This window comes from Daphnia magna, linkage group LG1 (genome assembly GCF_020631705.1).
Source record: "Daphnia magna isolate NIES linkage group LG1, ASM2063170v1.1, whole genome shotgun sequence".
NCBI classification, from domain to species: Eukaryota; Metazoa; Arthropoda; class Branchiopoda; order Diplostraca; family Daphniidae; genus Daphnia; species Daphnia magna.
The window spans coordinates 15,409,138-15,431,952 of record NC_059182.1 but is presented as its reverse complement, the minus strand read 5'-3'; the positions used below and the strand labels follow the sequence as shown (position 1 = coordinate 15,431,952).

Here is a 22,815-nt window from a genome sequence, read left to right as displayed (position 1 = left end):
TTCCCACCCCCATTTCCAAAAAAGGGAAAGGAAAAAGAAATAAATGCTTAAAACCATTTCGCTTATTTATCGCCGTTTCCTATCGACTTTGGAACCGTCGCTGTTACAGTTGTTTCAACAACGTTGGGAAACTATGGCTTTTGCGTTTGGCTATTCTTCGAAACACTCCATTGTTATGTAATGGTCCACGTTGGCTAATACCTGACGTCGGATAACGATGGTGTACCCATGTCGCAACGAAGTCTATTCAAAAGATGGGCTCAGTTTACAACGGGACGAGCAACAAAACTCTTCGCCAAGGACGTGGCTCGTTCGGCGTCTCATTAATTTTTACAGCTTTTAATCAATTGTTACGTAAACTGACCATATGGGGAAGGGTTCGTTCACGAATTATACCCATAGGGTCTCCAACATTAAGATATTTTTGCGGTTACGCAATCCATTCCGGGAATGGCGATCCTGACGTAATTTTGTCTTCGTTAAAATGTCTGTCTTCATCGAATTGTTTTTCTATTCGGCTACGTCCGTAAATCCCTTCATAGTGAGCGGATGAGTACATTGGCACTTTTCTTGGGTGACGTTGCACATCAAATCGTTTTTACAAAAGAGCCGATTCTTTTCGTTTCTTTCGACGTTCGTTTTCAATTCCGTGATTCGCCGTTGCGCGATCAGAGAGATAAATCGAAGGCACTCGCACGCTGTTCCATCCAGTCTTTTTTCGGCTAACTATCAAAGGAAAAACTCCTCTTTTTCTCAAACGTGAAACAATGAAATGAAAAACAAAATAAGAAATATATATGTATTCAACGAAGTGTGGCGAAGCACAAAGTCGTTTCCAGCATTTGTGATTGTTTATTTTATTTCCTTTCTCTTTTATTTGTAGCCCTTCACATTTTCTGCTATTGTTGAATAAGCGAGAGACTATCAAGAGCAAAAAAAAAAAATGAAAAAAAGGCAACGAATAAGAAATGAAAACCGGCGTCCCTTGTATATGTGTGTAGCACGAAGCCGCCATAGTGCTATAGTGATGGAAAAATTCAGCGTGACCGGCATTTGGAAGAGAATCCCGCTGTGGCTCGTGATGAATGTCCCGCGGACCCGCTTCCTTATATATATTACGAGTACATAGATATCTAAATAGCTGCAACAACTATTTATATCTGTGTGTGTATGTACGGCGTGTAGTACTTACAGGCCGTGTACGACGTGCACGTGATACGTGTATGCACGTCGTAACACTCCCATCCCGCAGTTCTCAATTCAAACTTTTAATCAGCAACGTAATTATGAATCATCCCTTCTTTTTCAACAGCTGGGCCCTTTTCTTTGTTTTTCCTTTCTTCTCGTCCCCATCTTTTCATTTTCTATTTTCTCTTATCGTTTTCGTGAAGCTATACCTTATTAGTCTTGGTCGCTTTTTTATGGAATCAGCCCTCATCGCATCTCTGAGTTTCTCGGCCCACCTTTCGACTATAGAACATCGACATTCTTTATTTTAAAAAAAAAGTAGAAAAGACAGAAGAGAGAGAGATCGAGATTGTAGTAGACGTATAAAATGTTTTCCCCCGGCTGATAGCTCCGAAAATGAGGACGGCCATCCGTTTTCGGTCAATTTCGAGTCGAGAAAAGAAAAATAGAAGGAGAAAAGCAGAAGATATGCGGCGTGTAAACAAGCATCGATAATGATTGAATGGGCTGTTAACGATGCGGCGGACGTGATAAATCAGTCGACGTCGCGTCTCGATGTGACGTTAATCAGCTTTGTAGGCGGATGAGAGAGGCCCGAACGAACCACAGCACAGCTTTTATATACGAATAGGTTTCCGAGTCTTCTTTTTTCCCGAAGATGTGAGAATGAAAGAATGAAAAAATAAAATACATAAGAAAAGAGAACAACAACAAGAGAAGGAATTGATAAAAGAGAAAAAAAAGGATGCGAGGAAAAATAACAAGAAAGGTTAAAAACGTTGAAAAATGAAAGAAGAATAAACGAAGAGAGAACGAAGGGGGAATCACAGGTGGCCCTGGGTCTTGGCGCAGAGAAGTTTGAAACATTCATGATGATCTGTCGCTTTCCACCTGGTCCGGAAAAAGAAAAGAGAGGGAAACGAATCAGCACACAAACTACAGCCATGTGTACTACTAATATAGGACTCGAATCTTTCGAAGAAGGCCCTTGAGAGCTCTATTTCCTGAGCCCCACTCTTGAAAGATCTTGGAGCAAGACTATTGTCTGCACTGGTGAACAATGGTCCACTTTCTTCTAATGGTAATTGCCAATCTTGAAATGGCTTGCCGCTTTGGCTACCCTTTTCCCTATTATTCGAGCCCCGTTGATTGATAGACTCATGAAGTGGATCTCGGAACTGGGCAAGACAAGGCCATGTTACATAGCCGTGCACGGACGAGGCAGTAGAAGAGACACCGACATTTTTTTCTCTTAAATGTTTATGTATCCAGACGAGACGACCTTTTCCCCCTCTTATTCAAGAGGGCTCCCGAAGCGAAAGGATTCACGCTCCAATCGGTTATTTAATGAAGCCTATAACACCAAAATAGATTAAAGGCGCAACAAAGAGAGACAGAGAAAAAGAAATGAGAAGACGATTGAGATAGAATGCTATAGAATTTTAGAATCAAAGACGGCCAGAAGAAAAAGAACTAGCGAGGTTGTAGAAATTCATTTACGACGTTCATTAAGCCCCGCAAACGACCAATTACGACGAGAGTTTTCAGGGACTAACAGCACAAGAACCGCGCGGCGCTGTTGCGCAAATTATTACATATATACTTTTCGTTTGTGTTTTGTTTTTTTCCCAACCGGCTTGATGATGTCGGCTTCTGCCTGTGTCATTTATAACGCCCAGACACACGTACACATCGAGTAGCAGCGGTTTAGACGTTGTCTGTGCGCACGCCAGTACAAAAGAAAAGGAAACTTGGACGAAGAAATCACGAAAAGAACAAAAGAAAAACGCATTTTTTTTTTTTTTGTGTGTGTTCCCCTTTCACTTCACTTTTGATTGTTATGATTATTTAGACTCCAGGTGGGTACAAGTAGTAAGTCGTACGAAGCGCGCTCGTTTGTCAGATGCCGAGTATGAAAAAAGAGTATTTTTTTTGCCTTTCCCCTATATGAACGTCCTTTATTCACGCGCTGCGGGCTTCGACCGTTAACGCGCACATAGTGTGGGTAGAGTGTGGCTGATGTGCACACGCATAGAAGTGCACGCGGTAATGAACAACGGGTCGTTGCGGCGCGGTTAAGTTTTTATTATTTCGTGCGCGGCTGCAATTATACGGCCCGAACCGAAGGAGAGCCGCGGCCGCAGTAAACGAAACCCACAATCCGAATTGAAATCATTTCAAATGTACTAGCTTATTTACAGATAGTTAGATTAGTATAAAAGTACTTGTGCGATCGAATGGCCATATTTCGTGCGACGCATTCAAAGAGAATCGTTTAATTGTTATACCCCGTTTGTTTTGTTTTTATTATTCCTCTTTGAAATTTCCCCTCTCGAGTTCTATCAACTGATAATCACAGAGTGTTTCATTTCAACTGCCTGTTATTAAAAGACGGCCATCCCCCGAAAAGAAAATGAAAGAAAAACTGTATATAGGCTATACTATAGTTGATGTATAACCCACATCCTATATACAGAGGCGCTTGAATTCTTTTGATTACATGATTGCGCACCTCCTCCGACCCTTCAACGCCTCCTTACCCGTCAACGCCTCTTTTTTTTTTCCTTTCCCTTTTTTTTTTTTTTCACTTATTGTTTTCAACCGACCACTTCATTACCGACATAATGAAAGAGAAAATAACAGAGGGTGGAAAGGAAAAAGAACGACGAATTGCGTGACAGGACAAAACAGACATACTGTATTATTATGATAATCATCTTATTTATAATATATGCAACAAATGACAGAGAAATCACGTCGAAATGTACACAGTCTATCATGACGGGTTTGTTTGTTTTTTTTTTTGTTCAATTAAAAAAAAAACACACACACAATCGGCTATTGGAAATTCGCGTGCACAACAATTACGAGAACATGAAAACATAAAAAAAGAAAAGGATCAGCTCTTTGGGCCGCATTTTTTAAACGACAATCTCCAATCCGGTACTACTCGTCGTACTCCCGTTACTCATCGGAGTGCTGTACTGCACTATCGAAGGCGTACTGTACTCGTGTTCGGTGACGGCTGCACCGCTGGCCGATGATTTCTGATTCCGCTGGACGACGCTCAATTCCTTGACTGTCTGGCCAAGTCGCGGAGGAACTGTACAATATGCGCTGTAGACATCCTGAGCCCCTCCGCCAGCCATTTGGTGATGATGTCGATGTGGACGCATCAAATACTGGACTTGGCCAGCAGTCGATTGAGCAGCCGATGCGGCACAAACTGGAGAGCCGGCGAGTCGCTTGACGATCCGCTTGGCCGTGCCGGCAGCAGCGCCTCTTACCGTCCCGGTGCCACTAGCGGCACCGGCCGGAAGTGGGCGTGCCTGCGGTTGGTTAGCATTGACCAGCCAAGCTTGAACGTAATTCCACGGCGATGGATCAGAGTTCTCCGATAGGAGACGCTCCATGCTCGGAATGCGGATGGAAGGTGGCCACGTCGTGTAGGTGGCATCCGAGTCGAGGCTGCTGCTGCTGCTGCTGCTGGATGAGCCGTCGATGGAGCCACTGGAACACGACGATGAAAGCGAACGTCTTCCTGCGGTGCAAGTGACTTCCGTATCCGACGGGTAATTGGTGCTGCACATGGACGTGTCGAGCGGAAGGCGGCAATGTTGGCGAGCGCCAGCAATCTTGTGATGGCGCGACGGCAGCGTTTTGGATTTGACTCCGCTGCCCGTAGCTTTGGCCGCTGCCATCGATTGGCGTTTACTGCGCACGCAGTTGGTCAACAGCGGATCGTGAGCTCCCAGACATTTGGCGCACCTGATCTGCAGTTGAGGCTTGCCGGCATCCGTGTCGGCAGTGGTGAACAAGCCGTGACTCAAGCGACCGGAAGAATTCCGGCCACCGCTCGTCAACGTGCCACTCTTAGAAATGGCCTTCTCTTTAATGAGGATGCCCATTCCGTAATCGTCAAAGATGCGGCAATGGCAAGCTCCTTTAGAGCCACGCGGTTTGCATCCGTGATGGTTCTGATGCGTCCGGTGGCGACGGCGATGACGTCCGGTCGTGTGGGCCGATCGAACGGCCGTTTTGCAAACTCCTCCTCGCAATGCGGACGATCGAGCCGATTTGATCATCAAAGATGATCCGAACGAAGAGTTCCGGCGGATCAATCGCGGAGTGGACGACAGCGGACAGCCGGACAAGTAGGGCCTTTTGACCATGCCTTCCAGCTGTTGAGTTAGAATAGCTGAAGTCTTTGTTAGGCCGGCCGTGCCTATAGTCTTGGCCATCCGGTAAGAACTCTGACTGGCCGTGAATGTGCTCGGATCTCTGAAAGGACTCGCTTGGTGGCTTCTGTGCTGGCCGGCAATCGGCTGAGCGACAGCCGGGCTGGAAGAAGAAGCGACCAATGCACCGCCATTGCCACTGATGGCAACGTTGTAAAGCGGAGGACTCGGACACGATCCCGAACCGCTTCCGGGACCCATCGTCAACGCCCCGTCCATCGTGTTGGTGTTTCGGCTGTTGGATGACTCGTCATCGCAGACGCTGATGGCCCTCTCCCAAGTGGTTTCTGGTGGCGGAGGTGGAGGTGGCTCCATCGGCGGGTGACTATGATTGGCCGCCATGTTGAGCGCCGCTTGAGTCAAGCGCGCCGTCGCTGGTCTCGGCGGATGAACTTGAGCTACGACAGTGCGGACTTCGCGTTGCTGGACGACAGAACAGGGCGGAATAAAAGGTCCGGCGCTGATAGGCTTCAAGGACGATGTGTTGGACGAAGAAGCGGACAGCGACGTCGAATCGGAAGCCGTGAAATTGGTCCGGTTGGATGTCAGCGTCGCTGACGAGCTCGACGAAGAAGCGGACGCTTCCTCATCGGGCCCTTGCGTCGAGGCGACAACGCACAACACGCCCAGAGTTAACGCGGCCGTGCAAGTGGCTAATGTCGTCAGACGGGCGACGGGCAGCACTAGGATGGAAGGCGGAGCAAAGTGGAACCAGAGGGTCAGCATGGCTGCATTCTCAACGCCGCTAATGCCGTAGTAGAGGGCGACAGCCACGGAACGTGGGTTCACCTCCCAATCCAACCACATCCAGCCACGATCCGACAGCCGGAACGATGGCTGCTGGATTGACAGCCTTGTGACTGGCACTCCAGCCGGAATGTTTGGGCTGGTAGCGCGGTGGCCAGTCAAAGACCAAAAGATAGGCAACTAAAGCCCGCCGGAAGAGGGAAACAGCCGGGGAAGGTGGAGCCGTAGCGTATCCGGAATGCGTCAATTCCGATGCGGAATCTTGCAAGACCAACCAGAGCAACGTGATGCACCAATGGACACCGAAAACAATCAGCGTCCAGACGTGGAATTCCGTCATGAAAACGCCGACAGCCACGGTCCGACACCAGAGCAAACAAATACTGCGGACGGCTGTGATTGTGCACTGATGGCCGCTGCATCCGCGCTCTTCCTTCTGGCGAAGCCGAGATGGGAAGGCTGCGATCATCTTCTCCTCGTCGGAGCATTTGACGCTGGACGTGGCCAGCGGAGGAGGTGATGGAGCGGCGGCGATTATTCCGCTCGTCGGCATGGACAAGACCAGCGTCGTCAGGGCGATCGTCGTTCCAGCGACGACCAGCTGAGCGATGGCTAGTCCGATGGGCACGGCCGTCACATCCGCATTGAGTAATCCGTGCTGGTAAATGAGACACGTTTGCAACAATAGCGAGGGCAACGTCTGTAAGTGAACCTACACAAGTTAAGAAGAAATGAATTCAATATTTGTTTTGATTTTTTTTAACGCTGAATTCTTTTAGAATGAACGCGAATTGTTTTTATTCTTTATTCATCCGGCATCTTCGTCCCCGGATTCCTCGAAATTCTGGACACATGGTGCCGCCTACTTGCTTAGAATAAATAACTAAGTCCGTCTAGATACTATGTGTATTATGATGCAAGTTTTTGTTTTGTTTTTTTTGGGGGGTTTTGGGGGTTTTTTGGGGGAGTTTTTGGAACCCTTTTAAGGGTTTGGACATAACATTTTTTTCTCGACCCAAGAAAAACTTTTCCTTTTTTTTTTTCTCTACCTCCCCTTGTCCTCGCTAACGTTTTCCAGTTGTCCTATTTCTTTCCTTTTTTTTTTTGTACTATGTGTTTGGTGTGTAAACTGTTCAAAGTCGAACTCTTTATGTGTTTCGTGAGGTAATAAAACTTCGACAAATAAATATTTAAGAAAGAAAAAAATAACACAAAAAGAGAGGCAGTGGAACTATGTTGCGTGTACACAACAGGTCCGGCTACCCCCCCTCCCCCCCCAAAAAAAAAAAACTCGCAAGGCTGTCCAATAAATAATAAAAAAATTTCACTTCGGTTTTTTTTTTTTTACCTGAACGAATCTGAGGAGTGCGAACTCTCGTAAATCGGTTCGGTCGTAGAGGAAGGTGAGCTTGAGGAATCTCCACACCATGCCGAGCAGTGAGAAGTGCATGACGTAACAGAGGCACTGGCCGAACCACCGGTCGGCGAAATCGAGGCCTCGACGTACGCCGATGATGCTGGCCGCGTTTATAATAGCCACAGTGGCCGTGAGGAGGGCGGCCAGGCCGGCTGCCCATCTCGTCGTCAATTGCCAATAGTGGTGGATCAAAAATAATCTGCACGGCCGTCTCGAGGACGTGGCCGAAAACGAGCAGGACGCTGATCCAGCGGTAGGTGTGTTGCGGAGCAGTTGCGGCCACTTTAGCGCCATCAGCGACCGAAGTTGAATTATTGATTTTCTTCATCTTGGCTATTTTTTTGTTGGCGTGTCTACGTGTGTCTGTGTGTGTGTGTGTGTGTGTGTTGATGATGATGTTTTTTACGATGACGGCAAGTACCGGTATGACGTCAGACCGCCTGAAGGCTCAGTCCAGCAGCAATCGCAGCACGATCCAGTCACGATGGATAAACTAAAAGAAAGAGAAACAAACTGATTAATTGCCACCATTTCTACACGGGATTATTTTATTTATTTATTTTTTTTCTATTAAATAAAAGAAAAAGAAAGGATGGGAAACACGACGCCCATAGTATCTTGTATAATAAGATAATAGGAGCTGGTTGGTGCATCGTCATTCAATCCAGAGTTCGGTTTAGTTCAAGTTTCCCTTTGCCACACAATTTCTACACGCTGTCCATCGTGATAGCCTTAATGGTGATCGATGCGAGTGCCTTCCTCTTTTAACAAGCCTTTGCGTGTCGAGACGATCTTTAATCATAAATAGGGAGGCGGGGCACTATCGAAGCGAGGAGTTTTGGAACAAAAAACAAAAGAAAAACAAGGACAGACAGATTGAAAAAAAAAATGCAATGATTATTATAACTAAACAAACAAGCAACCAACCACCTGTCATTATTATCAAGTTGAAGGGACCAGTGGTTTGTTGTTTCAATCCCTTCCTCTTTCGCGTTAACCACTAAAACGAAATTAGCTGCCGGGGTTCCAGCAGTCCTTTTGAAGAATGAATAAGAATTCCTCCTCCCACCATCTCCCAACAGATGTTCTTGTTACATCATTGCAAATGAAGCAAAAGTCTTAATTTGACTTGATGATAGCAAAAAAAACACACACACACAGAAAACTGGCCGATTGCCCAAACGAAATTCCATCCTCTACGCGTTTATTTTTTTTCCCCTCACATCCGCAACGTATGCATATGAGGGGGATATGCCCACCATCCCGACAGCAAAAGAGCCAAGGTTTAGGGCTTTTGCCTTCAAAAAGAAGGGGAGCTGGAACGTGGAGTGTGATGTGCCCGTTAAAATCAGGAATTCCTCTCTTCTTCTCTATGCGAGGCGCATAGCGGGGCGCCTCGACCTGGCCGTTCTTCTTCCCTCCGAAGGAGTTTCGAAAAAGCCAACAGGTGCCATCGTCTTCGTTATCATGAGGGCAGGGGGAGGATGGAGGGAGCATTCCGACTTTTTGCTCCGTCTTCCACTAGCGTGTTGCGTCGAAATGCTGCAGGGGGTTAGCTGACGCTTCATCACACGTGCTTTTGTTGAGTGTGTGTGTGTGTGTGTTGTTGGCCAGGGTCCCTCATTTCCATCATCATCGCCCTTTTATTATCTGGCAAGAGATGAGAGGGAGGGCGAGAGAAAGTCTCTTCTTCTCTCACAAGTGGTCATCATCAACGAGAGAAAAAAAGAACAACGAAGAAACAATACATCTAATCCGAAAAGAAGGTGTCAGACAGCTTTCTAGCTACCGTTATTACACAGAACTGTCACTTTTGTCGTACGCGGACGTGATGAATTAATGACTCTCCTCTTCATCGCCCTTCTTTTTCGTGCTCTTTTTTTTTGTTTTGTTTTTTCTTTTTCTTGCTGACTCAACTACGACGCCATGAATCTTCGTCTTGATGCTTGTTTTGATTTTTCTATCTTCTTGTTTGGGAGATTTCTTTTTGTTTTCTTATCACGCATTTTCTCTCTGCTTCTTGTCCTTGTTTGCTGTTTAGTTTGATTCTTCATTTAATTTTTCTTTTTTCTTTTTCTTTTTATAAGCGATTGAATTTCGAGACGACAGCAGTTCTTAAACTATAATGTATTCTGTAAGGTTTCACCCTGTAGCGCCTGGGCTTTCTTCAAAACGGGAAAATAATATACACAAAAAGGGGCAGTCGAAATTGTATATAGCAGAGGGGGTTCGTACGATGTACCTCATTTCTCTGTTCGTGTGTGTGTGTGTGTATATATAGAAGATTAAAATTAAAAAATATAAAAAAAAGGGCCAAGGGAAAAACAACTAACTTGCATATAACTAAAGGAGAACAACAACAAAATGAGTAAGAAGAAGTCGTAAAAAAAAAAAGAAAAATAAACCATCCGTCGACACATGAACTCCGGCCGCTGGCCATCAGTCTGTTTTTTTCTTCTTTCCTACACCGTGTGTCTTGAGAAAAAATAAAATATGTTTTTTTTTTTCAACTTAAACATTTCAAATGAAATAGCGAAAATAATGTCGTTCAAAAAAAATGATTGACGATCACAGTCATTGCGGTTTCTTTTGACTTGAATGGTCAAAGTCCTTTTTCGTGAGTGTAGGGGTAGGATGGAAGAAAAACAAGCGTCGATGTATCGTAAACGAAAAGAACGATGCTGTGCGTTGTGTGTCGCTTTGATTGATCGAGTCTAATTGGCCGAAGGTGTTCTTTGCCTTGTCGAGCAAGACCGACCACTTTGTATATTTGGTGGCCAGGTTGTTGTCCTTCGTGACACACGCAATCGATTCGATTTCTCGGGCCGACTTTTTGTTTTTTTTTCTTTCCCTTTTGTTTTTTCTTTTTATTTATTTATTTCTTTTTTTTTTGTTTCGTTTTCTATATTTTTCGTCTTGCTGTTGAAATTCTCTTTTGGGCTTTGTCCTGACTGTTCAGACAGAGCCATACGAAACGGGCAAAAGATAAAACGAAATGAAAAGGAAAGAAGAAGAAGATGGAAAGAGGCAAGGGCAAAGATAAAAAGAATCCGGTGAGTTGATCAATGATTCAATGTCAACGTGCGGGAGAAGAGACCGATGTTATAAACAATCGCCGCCGCTCCAGCCGAAGACGTGCAAGACAAGCAAAGACAACAAACCAGTTTCTCCTTATGGTTTAGAACGATTCGTATTTATGATTATGATTCTCCATTATTTTTGTTTTTTGTTTTTTTTTTCATTTTTATTTAAAAAGAAAAAATACGTACGAAGAAAAAGACAAAATAAATTCCTCTGGTTGTTTTTCTTTCATTGTTAACGTGATTATTATTAAACTATCTCGAAAGAAAAAATGAAAAAATTAAAGGGGGAAAAAAAAGAGGAATAGCTGGATTTTGCAGACGTCAGCAACTGTTAAGAATGCGTATGCAAATGAATTGAAAAAAGGATCGCGACTTTCTGTTAGATAATCAGGTGATATGACCGGTGAGGGGTTGGCTGGTCGAATGTCAATCATCCATTCGTAGAAAATGTTTTTGATTTTTTTCTTCGCATTTTAACCGATTGAATTAGCATAAATAAGCGATCGTCTGCAACATTTGCCCCCAAACAATTTATGGCAAAGCAATAATGGAAACAAACAAAACCGGGGCAATTGCACCGCTGCAAAGAATGGACAATTAAAGAGTCATTCTTCTAATCTCGGCTTTTCCATTTACCTGTTTCCGCGTATCTATTTTTCTTTCGAGAAAAAAGCAACATTCTCTATTTTCATTCGATTCTATAGAGACGCATTCTATCCAGTGATGGCAGGTGTAAGGAGACTCAAAGAGGTTGGCATTCACATTTTGAAAAAAAAAATAAATAAATGAATAAAAATCCTATTTATTATTACAGGTGCGTTTCTTTCGGCTATTCAAATAGCCGAATCGTCCTTGCCGCGCCTGTGTCTTCTGGCGTTATTATAATAGTGGACATTCTCTGTACAGACAGCTGTATATATATATATATATATTTTTTTTTTTTAGTACGATGACGACTCTTCTAAAAATCAAGGCCCGAGTCATTGGATGTAAATCAACAAGAGAAAAAGACAAGGAATCCTTGATGCTCTTTGGGAAAAGAAAGAAAGAAAAAAATACATAAAATTCTGAAGCGGAGAGTCAACATTACGTGCGACAGTCAACCCAAAGCCAAAGAATGCAAAAATAGAGTGGGTTTGAATGCTGAATGTCCCTTCCTTTTTTTTTTCTATTTCTGTACCCTCTTCTCAGAGTTTGAATTGAACTAAGCAAAACTCTCAGGTAACGACGAAGGGGGGAAAGAAAAGCGAAGGAGAGCTGACTATTGTTACAGGTGTGCTAAGGCTCCCTTTTATGCTTGCCGGGGCCTGTACGGCCTCGACGATTCTCAATTGTTCAGAGCCACTCAGCTGGGCCACCCTCCTGTACCCCGTGGGCCGCTTTTCTCCGCATTTCGGGGCTATACATCATCATGACTATAGTGTTCCGTATAGATGTTGTACTGTAACAAAACCACGGTACATAAGATACTGCGCATTAGAATAACAGCCGTGTGCGCTCGGGTCGCAACTTAAAGGACACGGAACCGTTTGGGGAAAAGGAACTCAATCGTTGAAAAGGAATCACACACACACACACAAAACGAAAAATTGTACCTTCAAAAAGGTGGGGAAGGATAGAGATTTTTTTTTAAATGAGGGGGGGGGGGAGGAAAAGGGTATAGAACTTTGGGCGGAGTTTTGTGCGAGAAGACCCCAACAGCAAATTCAAAGGGACAGGTGTGACAATATCCAAGGGAAGAGAATTCCTCTCTTCAACCGTTACCAGGAAGAAAGAGAAAAATAATAACACGGACACAACGTGGGACTAGAGAAAATGTTGAGGGGAGTTTATCAAACGGAAACGAGTTAGAGAGTAGTAAAAAAAAAAAAAAGAAAAAAAGAAAAAGGTAAAATGAAATAAAGGAGCTAGTTATATGTATACGACATCGGGTTTCTTATACACTACGTACAAACTGTACTGCGACACGAGGAGTTTGTGTAACTATGGAGACGAGTTGTTAAGGGAGAAGCAAAAAAAAAAGGGCCTTTATTTTTTTTTAAATCGTACATGTCTATAAAATAGGAAGAAAAAATATTTTTTTACACCCAAAACGAAAGAAAAAACAGTCGGAGGAAAATGTCTGCCGTGAGCGATTCGTAAAGGGAGAAAAAAAAATAGGGAGTTTTTTTTTTTTCTTTTTAAAAGAAAAAAGGTAGAAAAAGAAAAAGAGAAAAAGATGGCAGGGGGTCTCCTGTCCACTTGGCAACGTCCGTGGAAATACCTTTGTCATAAGCGCTCGGCTATATAGAGGCAACATATTTCCCTTCAACTTTTTTTCTCTCCTCTTCTTCTTCTTCTTCTTTTTCTTCTTCTTCTTCCTTTTTTTTTTTTTGTTTAAAATAAAAGTTTGAAACAAAAAATAAAAAGAACGAAAGATGAGGAGGCTCCTTCTTCTTTAAATGTTGTGTTCCCCTTATTATTATTATTTTTTTTTTTCCAGGCAAGAAAGATGAAAACCAAAAGTATAGAAAAGTATACCCAAGAATAAAATTTAAAAAAAAATGCCATAGAGGAAGACACAATACAACAAGGTCCACTCATTTTCCATTTCTTTTCACTTTGACAATCGATGCTGGCGATCGGGAACCTGTCGAACTCTCTGTTCCGATTCTTCTCCCCAACTTAGTACTCCATCCACCTTTTCTAGTTCATCTCCCATTTCTTAAAAGCGAGGGGGGTTACCCCTGTGTCCTTTTACCTGCGCTAAGTGCAGTAGGAGAGCGCACACTTAACGACATTTCAAATAGCGCGCGCACGCTCGCCCAAGGAAATTTGTCCGCAGACCTCAGTGGGGGTACGGTGGCCCCCCCTTCTCAAAAGCGCCACCGTTGAAAAAAAAAAACAACTCGTAAATCCTAATTTGCACGACTGATTCAATTATTATAGTTCAAGGCGAACGTAATATAGAATAAAGAAAACGAAGAGATGGGCAAAACGCACGCTAACTCAGAGGGGAAAAATAGGCAAACGAGAGATAGAAAAAAACAAAACAAAAAAATACAGGAAAGATAAATGTGTATGTTATGTAGAAGAAGAAGAAGAAAAAAATAAATAAATAAAGATCGGAAAAAGAGAGAAGAGAGAGGATGCTTGAAGAAGAAGAAGAAGAAAAAAAGGAGAAGGAGGAGGAGGGAACATACGGCGTTAGAGATAAGCTCCGGAATGTTATTTTTATTTTCTTCTCTTTTGGTTATTTTCTTCTTCTGGTTGAGGCTTCAGAAGGGGCCACCATCACCGGTTGTTCCGGATAGGTGCGCCGCAAGGTCGAGACCTTCGACATACGCACCGGAGCGTTATACGTGTGTAGAAAAGAACCGAGAGTTTGTTATACACGGTACAACACACACACACACACACACACACACAGAGGACGTACGAGAAATCAAACAAAAAGTAAACCGAGAAATAGACAACATTCGAAAAGTTATGCGCAGACTACGAGATGACGTGTGATTGGCAGTTCAAGCAGGAAGAGGGAAATAGCCACCCCTCCTCCAGGTGTACTGGTACCAACCATCTGACAAGAAAATACATGTATAGTCTAAAATAATAAAGGCTATGTTTCTCTCTCTCTTCTTCGTAATTCTTTTTTTCTTTTTCTAGTATTTTTGAAGTTGAAAGAGTCTTTTCGACTTTGTTGGGTATAAGAAAGCGGATCGAGATTAGAAGGTTCCGGACAGCGACAGACCTATATCAATGTGTGTTATACGATGTACACACATTTTTCCCTACCCCCTCCCAAGACCCGACAAGGGGTGAAACAACACACAAGAGAGGAATGGATAGAAAATTAAGATATGGGGGTGGAGGAACAAAGTTTTTTTTTTTTTTCCTCTCTCTTGACATTCAAATTGATGTATATACCTATTCAGGTTGATTTTCCTTTAAACCTCGGGTGAAATTCGCATGGCTAAAAACGAAACAAAACAAAAATACATCCGCCTGGATTTAAAAAAAAACAAAACACGTAATGTGAACTGTATAGTTTAATTCTTGAGGAGTGGGTGTTCTTTTTTCTTTTTTTACCTGAGTTCTTTACTCTTCCCCTACATTTGGGAATATACCCCGTTTAAAGGTGCACACGCGGGGGCGTAGTAGATTTAACGAATTTTTTTTTTTTGTTCTTCAAAGAAATAACAAAACATAAAATACTAGGAAATTCATTTTTTTTTCTTTCTTTTACTTTTTCTTTCTTTACAATACATCATCCCTTTTTTTTTTTGTTTTAATTTGTTTTTACGATCTCAACGGACTCTGAGGAACATTCCTTGGCTGCTGGCTATTGGCGCTCGCGCTGAACGACCGAGGCGCACGCGTTGTCAAACATGGAACGAACGCACAAAAAACAAACTCTCTCTCTCTCACGTCTTTCGTTTTTCATTCTTAGTTAACGTCAATGATGCTGCGCAATATACAGTATAGGAACAGCTATGATGATGCTTTCACTCATAGCCACCACAGAATGAAAGTAAAAATACGGGGGGATGCAACACAAGTCAATTCAAATGGAGGAGCGATTTAAAAATAAATAATAATACCAAAGACATTGCTTACCTGTTGATCGGTGGCAGGCCGCATGAGGTAGCCGGTTGAAAATGTCACCGGCGGGGAATGTACACTTTCGTTATGCGAACGAAATTAAATGGGGAGAGAGAAAACAAGGGGACCGATTTGTGCGATTGAATTATCCAAATAGGGGCAGAAGGTTATGATCGAACGAAAACGGATTATGCAATCTCTTGGCGCATGTTATCTATCCGTCACCACTTCCATCCGTTCCTTATTGGATGATGGCAAAATTTTCAACAACAAACTGAATTCACTTTCACGCACGCTGCAACAGGTGTCAAGTTATTGTGTCAATAGCTTTTTTGTTTCCGTTGGCACTGAACTATGAAACTTTGGGCTTCCGTTGTTCCTTTTTGTTTGTCGTTTTCGAAAAGGATGCAAAAATGTGTTTCAACTGAAAGAAATGAAAATGGTTTTTGGAAGAGAGCGGCTAGCGCATGCTGACGGGGCGATAGTTTATCCCCAACTGACTGGCTACGTTCCACCTCTTCCACGTTTTCTACCTTTTTTTTTGTGTTCTTCCTTTTAACTGAGACCCTCTAGAGAGACAGAGAGAGAGACCGGAGGTTTTTCGTCCTTCCCCCCTCTTCTTACTTGTTTTACCTTCGGCTCTTCTTAAGCTCCGCCTGCTTTCCCGATACCTGGACGCACACATCCACAATATCTATACGCTCTCTTCTATTTATCATCTCATTCCTCTGTTTCGTTTTTGGCCTTTTGGCCTTCAATCCCACCAGGACAGCTTATATGCCAGTTGATACTACGGCCCATATCTTTCGCCGTCAAAGACCTACTGTGACGACGACAAGGACGCCCTTTTCTCCCAACAGCAAAAAAAAAAAAAGGGAGGAGGAGGAGGGGGAGCTTATTTTAAATAGACGAGAAAAAAAAAACCAGAACCATTTTCGATTCTGCGGAATGCCAGGCCATCATTTGCTTCCTATAAGCCGCACGAAACATTTGATTGTGGCTTAGAAGGTGGACGCTGCGCTGGCCTACATCACGACGGCCATTTCGAACGTCTTCTATCTATATCTATATCGAAATCTTGAATTAAAAAAAGACTCTCTGAATAAAAACGTCTCTTTATACTCCGTTTTTTTGTTGTTGCACTATTTTGGAACAATTTTTGGTTTCTTTTTTCAGCGCACGGCTGACTGGGGCCCTGTGCACGTAGACTCGTACCCCACGTCGGGAATATCTACAAGACACGCAGCACACGAAAGAGAGAAAATGGCGATGTATAGATGGCAAGTCACTCATGCCAGCCCGAAGCCATATTTTGCTAGTCGGTTTCACTATGATAATAATAATGATAATAGTAATAATAACAAGATTGCTGGAGCCGAGGCAGAGAAAAGGCCAAAAATATTCGATGAATTTATTTTTTTTTCAGGAATGTTCCCTTTTTTTTCGAGACTCGTATGTCCGTTATCTTTTTTTATGGATCTTTTTTCCTTTTTTTTTGACCATTTTCTTGTGTGTTTTTTGTTCGGGGATTGCCATTTCTGAATTTGTTCGAGGTTACCCGTATTTGCGTTTGAACGTGAACGTAACCCACCCGCGTTCCAATCTCGTATCGGCTCACGTCAGAGTTTCTTTTAAAAAGGCTTTTCGAAATGATTATTATTATCGTTGTTATTATATTCTGGCATCAACAGTACTCGGTCATGTGAGAACGGAAAGGGCTAATGGAAATGCCAATTTGCATTGCCAAAAAGAGTTTCTTTCCGCCAGTGTGTCATCTCGCATCAATGTTCTTTTGCGGTTTTCTTTTTTTTTTTCTTTTTCTACTTGACATGATTTTTCTTTCGTTTAAATTTTACTCTTTGGTGTTGTACATGTTATCTTATTACATCGACTACACACTCCCGAAGCGCCGGCGTTTCCAAACACGGAAAAGAAAGTGAGGAGTCTAAAAAAGCCCAATGATCGCATCGACGTATAACACTCATTGAATTCATAAACTGGTTTTCCAGTTAAAGAGCTTTGCTGTATACAAGATTACAAAAAACACGAAAACCAAAATTGAGAGATGTGTCGCCCTTGGAAACCAATAAAAAGAAACAGTCGTTTATCGTCTTTCATTTGATTGTACTCGCGCGATGTTCATAAGGTTCTCCCATCCGCATATGAAACTCAATAAAAGATAAAAATGAAAAAAATAAAAGAAAGCGATCAAAAAATGAACTGGTTTAAATTATTTTCGAAATTGTTCTTGCAGAGAAACCCAAGAAAAAACAGAAATTGAAAAAAACAAAAGAAAATTCGTGTTATAGGATTGACACATCGAACGTCGACTCTTCTTTACAGACTTGTCATAATAACCGTAACCGGTCGACCAACACCGTCACGCAACACTTGTCATAAATCTTAAAAAATCAAAAAAACAAAAAGAAAAACAACCAAAAACTGAAATTGTTATTTGAATTTATCATCTCACTTCTAATCCTACGATTTCACAACAGTCGAATGGTGAGAGGTTTTTAAGCGGGTCACATGTTGAAACGAGCGCGTGCTCGTAACGTCTTCATGCTTGTAAAAAAAAAAAAGGGCAGACGTGAAAGTGAAGCCTTTTTTTTTTCGGGACTAATGCGATCAAAATACCGGCAAAAGAATGAAAGATAAAAAAATGCTGAGCAATATAAAAAAAACAGAAAAGGCAAGAAAGCAAAAGTTGAGAGAGTAAAATGAAAAGAACGCGGCGGCAACCATAAGCGTGTGTGTCTATATATATACGCATACAGTAAATTAGGTTTACGGTCGTGAGGCATAAGAAGTTATTCCGATGCTTGGTTATCGTTTCGTTCTTTCCTTTTGGCTTTCCACTTCATCTCTTCTTTCCCTTTTTTTCAAATAATAAATCCCGCCCGCTAAATGAACGGAGCTCCTGTAGTCTTCATCACTCACCTCTGCATAACTCCTCTCGGTTTTAGCCGATAAAGACAAAAGTGTTGGGAATTCTTCCTTCTATTTTTTTTTTTTTTTTTTTTACGTTTAAGTGCTACGTTCATAAAATCCAGGTAGCTTCCCAGGGCCAATTATACGATACCAAGCATTGCACCCCCCCAACCTTCTCCTTACACACACCATACCCAAACACATACTTATAGAGACACACACCTATCTTTAAAACCCCCCCTTCCAAAAGACAACCCCCTTCGCAACCCCTTTAATATCCTCCCTATTTTCATTTATTATAATTTTTTTTTTTTTTAAATCTATAGTGTTTCTTTTCGAGCCTGTGGCTATTTAATGCCCACCTGTGGTAATCACTATAAAACAAGGGGGAGAAACCGGTGGGTGTGGTTTGGGAGTTGAGCTACTATAGATGAACGATTATTCTAATCTAATGATTGCAAGGTGTCACACAATCCGGATAAATCATTTAAAAATAAAAAAAAAAAAAAAACGATGAGTTTTTGTGATTTTTCACGTCACCCGCTGTTTACTATTTTTGGGGACGGGAAGGACGTCAAGTCTTTTTGCAATTTTTTTTTTTTTTTTTCACGGTGAAAAGGTTTACACTGACGATGGAGAAAAAGGACTGGCGCCTCACGTGATGGGTGACACTCGTTCCTCCCACCAAAAAAAAAAAAAAAAAAGGGAAGAGACAGCACCAAAACATTTGCATACAGCCCAGTTTCAAATGATGTTTTTCTAAAAATGTTTTGGCTCTTGTTGTCTGTCTGGTGACAGAGAAAAGAAAAAACGTGTAAGAAAGGGAATGGTGTGTCTCTTCTTTATTTTTTTACCTCCAACTTCTCCAATTCTTCAGGTGTGTAGTTGTCTTTCACGAAATGAAAAAAAGAAAACGCAGAGACAGAGGTTTGATTTCCTTATCACGCTGCTTGCATCAGGAAATGTGCCAGCCACACAACCCAAAATGAAATTCTCTTTTTTCATTTCTGTCTCGAAATAAATCCAAAACAAATAAAATGAGAGTTCGACACACGGGTGGGAAATCACGTGTCGTGTTTAATTTTTGTGTGTGTCTCTATTTGACATTTTAAAAAAGAAAAAGATCTTTGATATTATTTTTTTTTGGGGGGGGGGGATCATCTGCCTCTGATTTAACTTGTGTATTTATTTGTCTAAGTTGCGCATATCTCGTTCCTTATCTAATCGATTTCCATGCCACTGCCACTACAACACAGTTCCATACCACCTGCTCGTCTACCTTACAATCCAAGTCCTTTTTGCCCCCCACCACCACCACCGTTTCTTTTTTGTTTTGTTGTGGACTTCCCATGAAAAAAAAAAAAAAAATCGTTGTGCTATTTATATTACATTTGTAAGCTCCTCGCTGTGACTTATCGATTCGGCTTTCTCCGGCTCGATATTGAGCCAGCGCAACAGCAGGGGCAAAAAGATAAAGGAGAAAAGATAGAAAAAAAAAAATGATATGAAAAGCACCGTAAGTCTCCACTGTTGCAAGGATTTGTCCCGGACTGGCTTAAAGCTTTTTGACCTCACACCTTTCTGCTGATGCCTTTTATTTATTATTTATTTTAAAACTCACTTCTTCAGATGATTAATGTCGATAACGTTGAAGCCAAGACGACGAGTTTGCTCCGACTGGGGATTTTCAAACATTCAAATCACGCGCCAAAGCTTTTCCGGTCTTCTGAGCTCTCTCACACACACAGCACACAAATGGCGAAGGAATACGACAATAACAACAACAACAACAACGTATATAAGAAAAATACTTCGAAGGGGGAAAAGAACCCCTCCTCGTGAAAGAAAAGCTATTCTTTTTCTTTGCTGGTGTTGGAGGTTGATGTTATTCAAAATGCCCCATCAGTTGCCTCGCAGCTAAAGAGTGACAATGTATTATAGAGCCCCACCAGCCAGACACCTAAACCCAAAACAAGCCACAGCCAAGTCACACAACAAGCAAAACGATCTGGCATAGAAGAATAGATTTTTCTTTTTCTTCCCCCCCTCTTTCAGGAAGAAAATGGTGGTGCATTTATTCCAACTAACTTGGTGGGACTGTTTCTATTCTCTTGCAAGTTACGTGTATAGCCCTGGACACGATTGTAGCCGCATATATACTCCGTAAGGACTTGACGCAAAACGGTCAGCGCTGATATACACAACAATCAAGAGAGAATTCGGGAGAATATAGGTGCGCACGAATCTTTGATTTTCCAGGTGGGGGGATCGATTTTGACCGCAGTTGGTCACCTGGGCAAAAGTTTAGAAAGCTATAAAGGTAAATGAGGGGGGTTTGAATCTCCATGACAATCTGTGTGGGAAGAAGACCCCCCTCCATTGGTATTCGTTTCTCCCTATATATATACGAAGCTCTGGCCTAAACTGGAGGAAACGACACGTTGCTTCAACTTTTTTTTCCTTTTTTTCGAGAGGCTTTTGTTTAGCTTTACGCAATGAATAACGAGCGGAAAAAAAAAAGAAATTCGAATGGCACAAAAGAGATGAAACCTTTAACTTACATAGAAACTGCATCCACGCCACACGACGTAATAGCTGGCGGACATGTCGATGGATGGGAAAATAATTTATCGACGGTGAATTCAATAGCTTCAGACGGTTATTTTAGAAAAGAAAAAAACCCAAGCAAAAAAGAATGAAACATGATGAAATATATACGTATAAGGAGGACGGAAGATGACTTTTTGGCCCAGGGTTGCTCGACACCTTGGGCCATATTGACAAACACATTTTTATCGACGGTAATGCCTGCGTGTCTCACGCGTTTCTTCTTCGAAAGGAGGAAAAAAGAAGAAAAACGTTCATGGAAGTCTCTCCGGTTCTTTTGTGTAACAAAGTCATCTGAGCTCTACGTGCTGATCGTTGGTGAGGATTCAGTTCAACCAACAAAAAAAAAAAAGGTTATATTATCATATAATGCTAAGGTGTTATAATATATAGTACACGTAACTTTAACTTCTTCTCGCTTCGTTCGAGAGAGTCGTGAACTTGGGCTTGTGTGTGACGGCGGAAGAACATGGACCGCTGCGCACGGGACCAGGTGCGCCCAGCTGCGTGACTACGTTAGCTCGTAGTCGTCGTTGCCAAAATGAAACGGCGTCACATTCAATAGAGATAATGAAGTTCCGAAAAAAACGGCACTCTTTTTTTTTCCTTTTTTCTTCTTTCTACCCGTCTGCATTTTTGTTATTTTTCAGTGCCGCCACAGAGAATCAACTCTATAGAGGACATTACATAGGCATCTCACATATTACAAATATAAAAAAAAAAAAAACTCTTCAAATCTCTTTTCGTATAGTAATATAAACAAGGATGTACGTATATAACAGTCTTTATTTTCCCATTAAAAATAAAAAATGAAATAAAGATTATTTGGATTTCCAGCCGGAGGAGTTTCGAAACAGCTGACTTGTGGACGAACGGTCGTCTTCATCAAATACGCCTTTTTGCTATTTGTATATGCAGCGTATTAAACTGAAACTATATAGCTGTCATTGTCTATAACAAGATATTGAAAAGCATCAGCACACAAGTATAGACCTAAGCAGCTCCGGTCCGCGAGGACTGTTGCCGATCCGGCTGGATGCAACATCAAATCTATATAAGCTCCATTGGGTTCTTTTTTCTTTTGATATCAATGTGTTTCATGTTGAAACCCGTTGTCAATGTCACTAATGGTGAGAGACTGAAAGGACATTCCAAACAAAAAATGATATGGCTGTTTCTGCACTTATCAAAACTGCGTGGCTCTAAAACGTGCGTGTGTTTCGACGCAATCGAGGGACGAGAAACAACAGTGGCTGTTGACGACCAACTAGAAAAAAACAAACGAATAACCGGATGGCCTTGTTATTGAGAAACCGCATTCTTCTTCTGATATGTGGAGAGCGTCATCTAAAACGATGACTTCTATACGACTCTTTCTGCTCGTGCTGTGTGCGTGCTAGCTTGATTTCAAGTTCAGATAATCCCCTTTTTTTGAATTCCACCAAGTCTTTCAAGGTTAGCAAAAGACGGCTGGGAATAAATTTTAAAAAATGGATTCGGCCAAAAAGAAGAACGGAGCAAAGGCTTTTCGAACATCGAGATGGTCTATGCAGATATTCTCCACTTCATTGGTAAAAAAAAAAAAAAATCTTCTGTGCATTCAGGGATATTCAAACTCACAAAATGAGATCCCTGGGACGACGCTCTACGGAAAGCAATCCAAACAAAGGATTGTTGAGATATATCTAGGTGACCCATTTATCATCCAAATAGACGCAACTCTTTTGCATTATCACCTGATAAACTCGTGTCATGAAACTGGAAATGATTTTTTTTGGGGGGGAAGGGGTTACGTGCGCTTGCCTTCAAGAGATGAATAAAGGTAGGAATTTAAAAGGGAATCGTTTCAAGAGCGTGAAGAGCGTGAATCGCTGGATGATTTGATTCGATTGGAGATGTTGGCAAACAAACACGAGAGGGGCATCAAGCTCAGATAGATTGATCCGATTGGAAATGCACTGACGAGATAGAGCAGATGCTTTTGTTTTTTTTCTTCTTCTGGTAACTCGTCCTACTGGTTTCC

The 22,815-nt window shown here is 42.2% G+C and overlaps 1 protein-coding gene across 1 annotated transcript; it reads right to left on the bottom strand.

Moving 5' to 3' along the window:
• Positions 1–3,863: 3,863 nt before the first annotated feature.
• LOC116936667 lies at positions 3,864–15,789 on the bottom strand. Its single transcript, XM_045168592.1, is given in 5 exon segments — positions 3,864–6,209; positions 6,211–6,885; positions 7,522–7,785; positions 7,787–8,083; positions 15,270–15,789. Coding segments are annotated over 4 exon segments (3,171 nt in total). The 5' UTR covers positions 7,919–8,083; positions 15,270–15,789; the 3' UTR covers positions 3,864–4,109.
• Between the last annotated feature and the right edge of the window lie 7,026 nt (positions 15,790–22,815).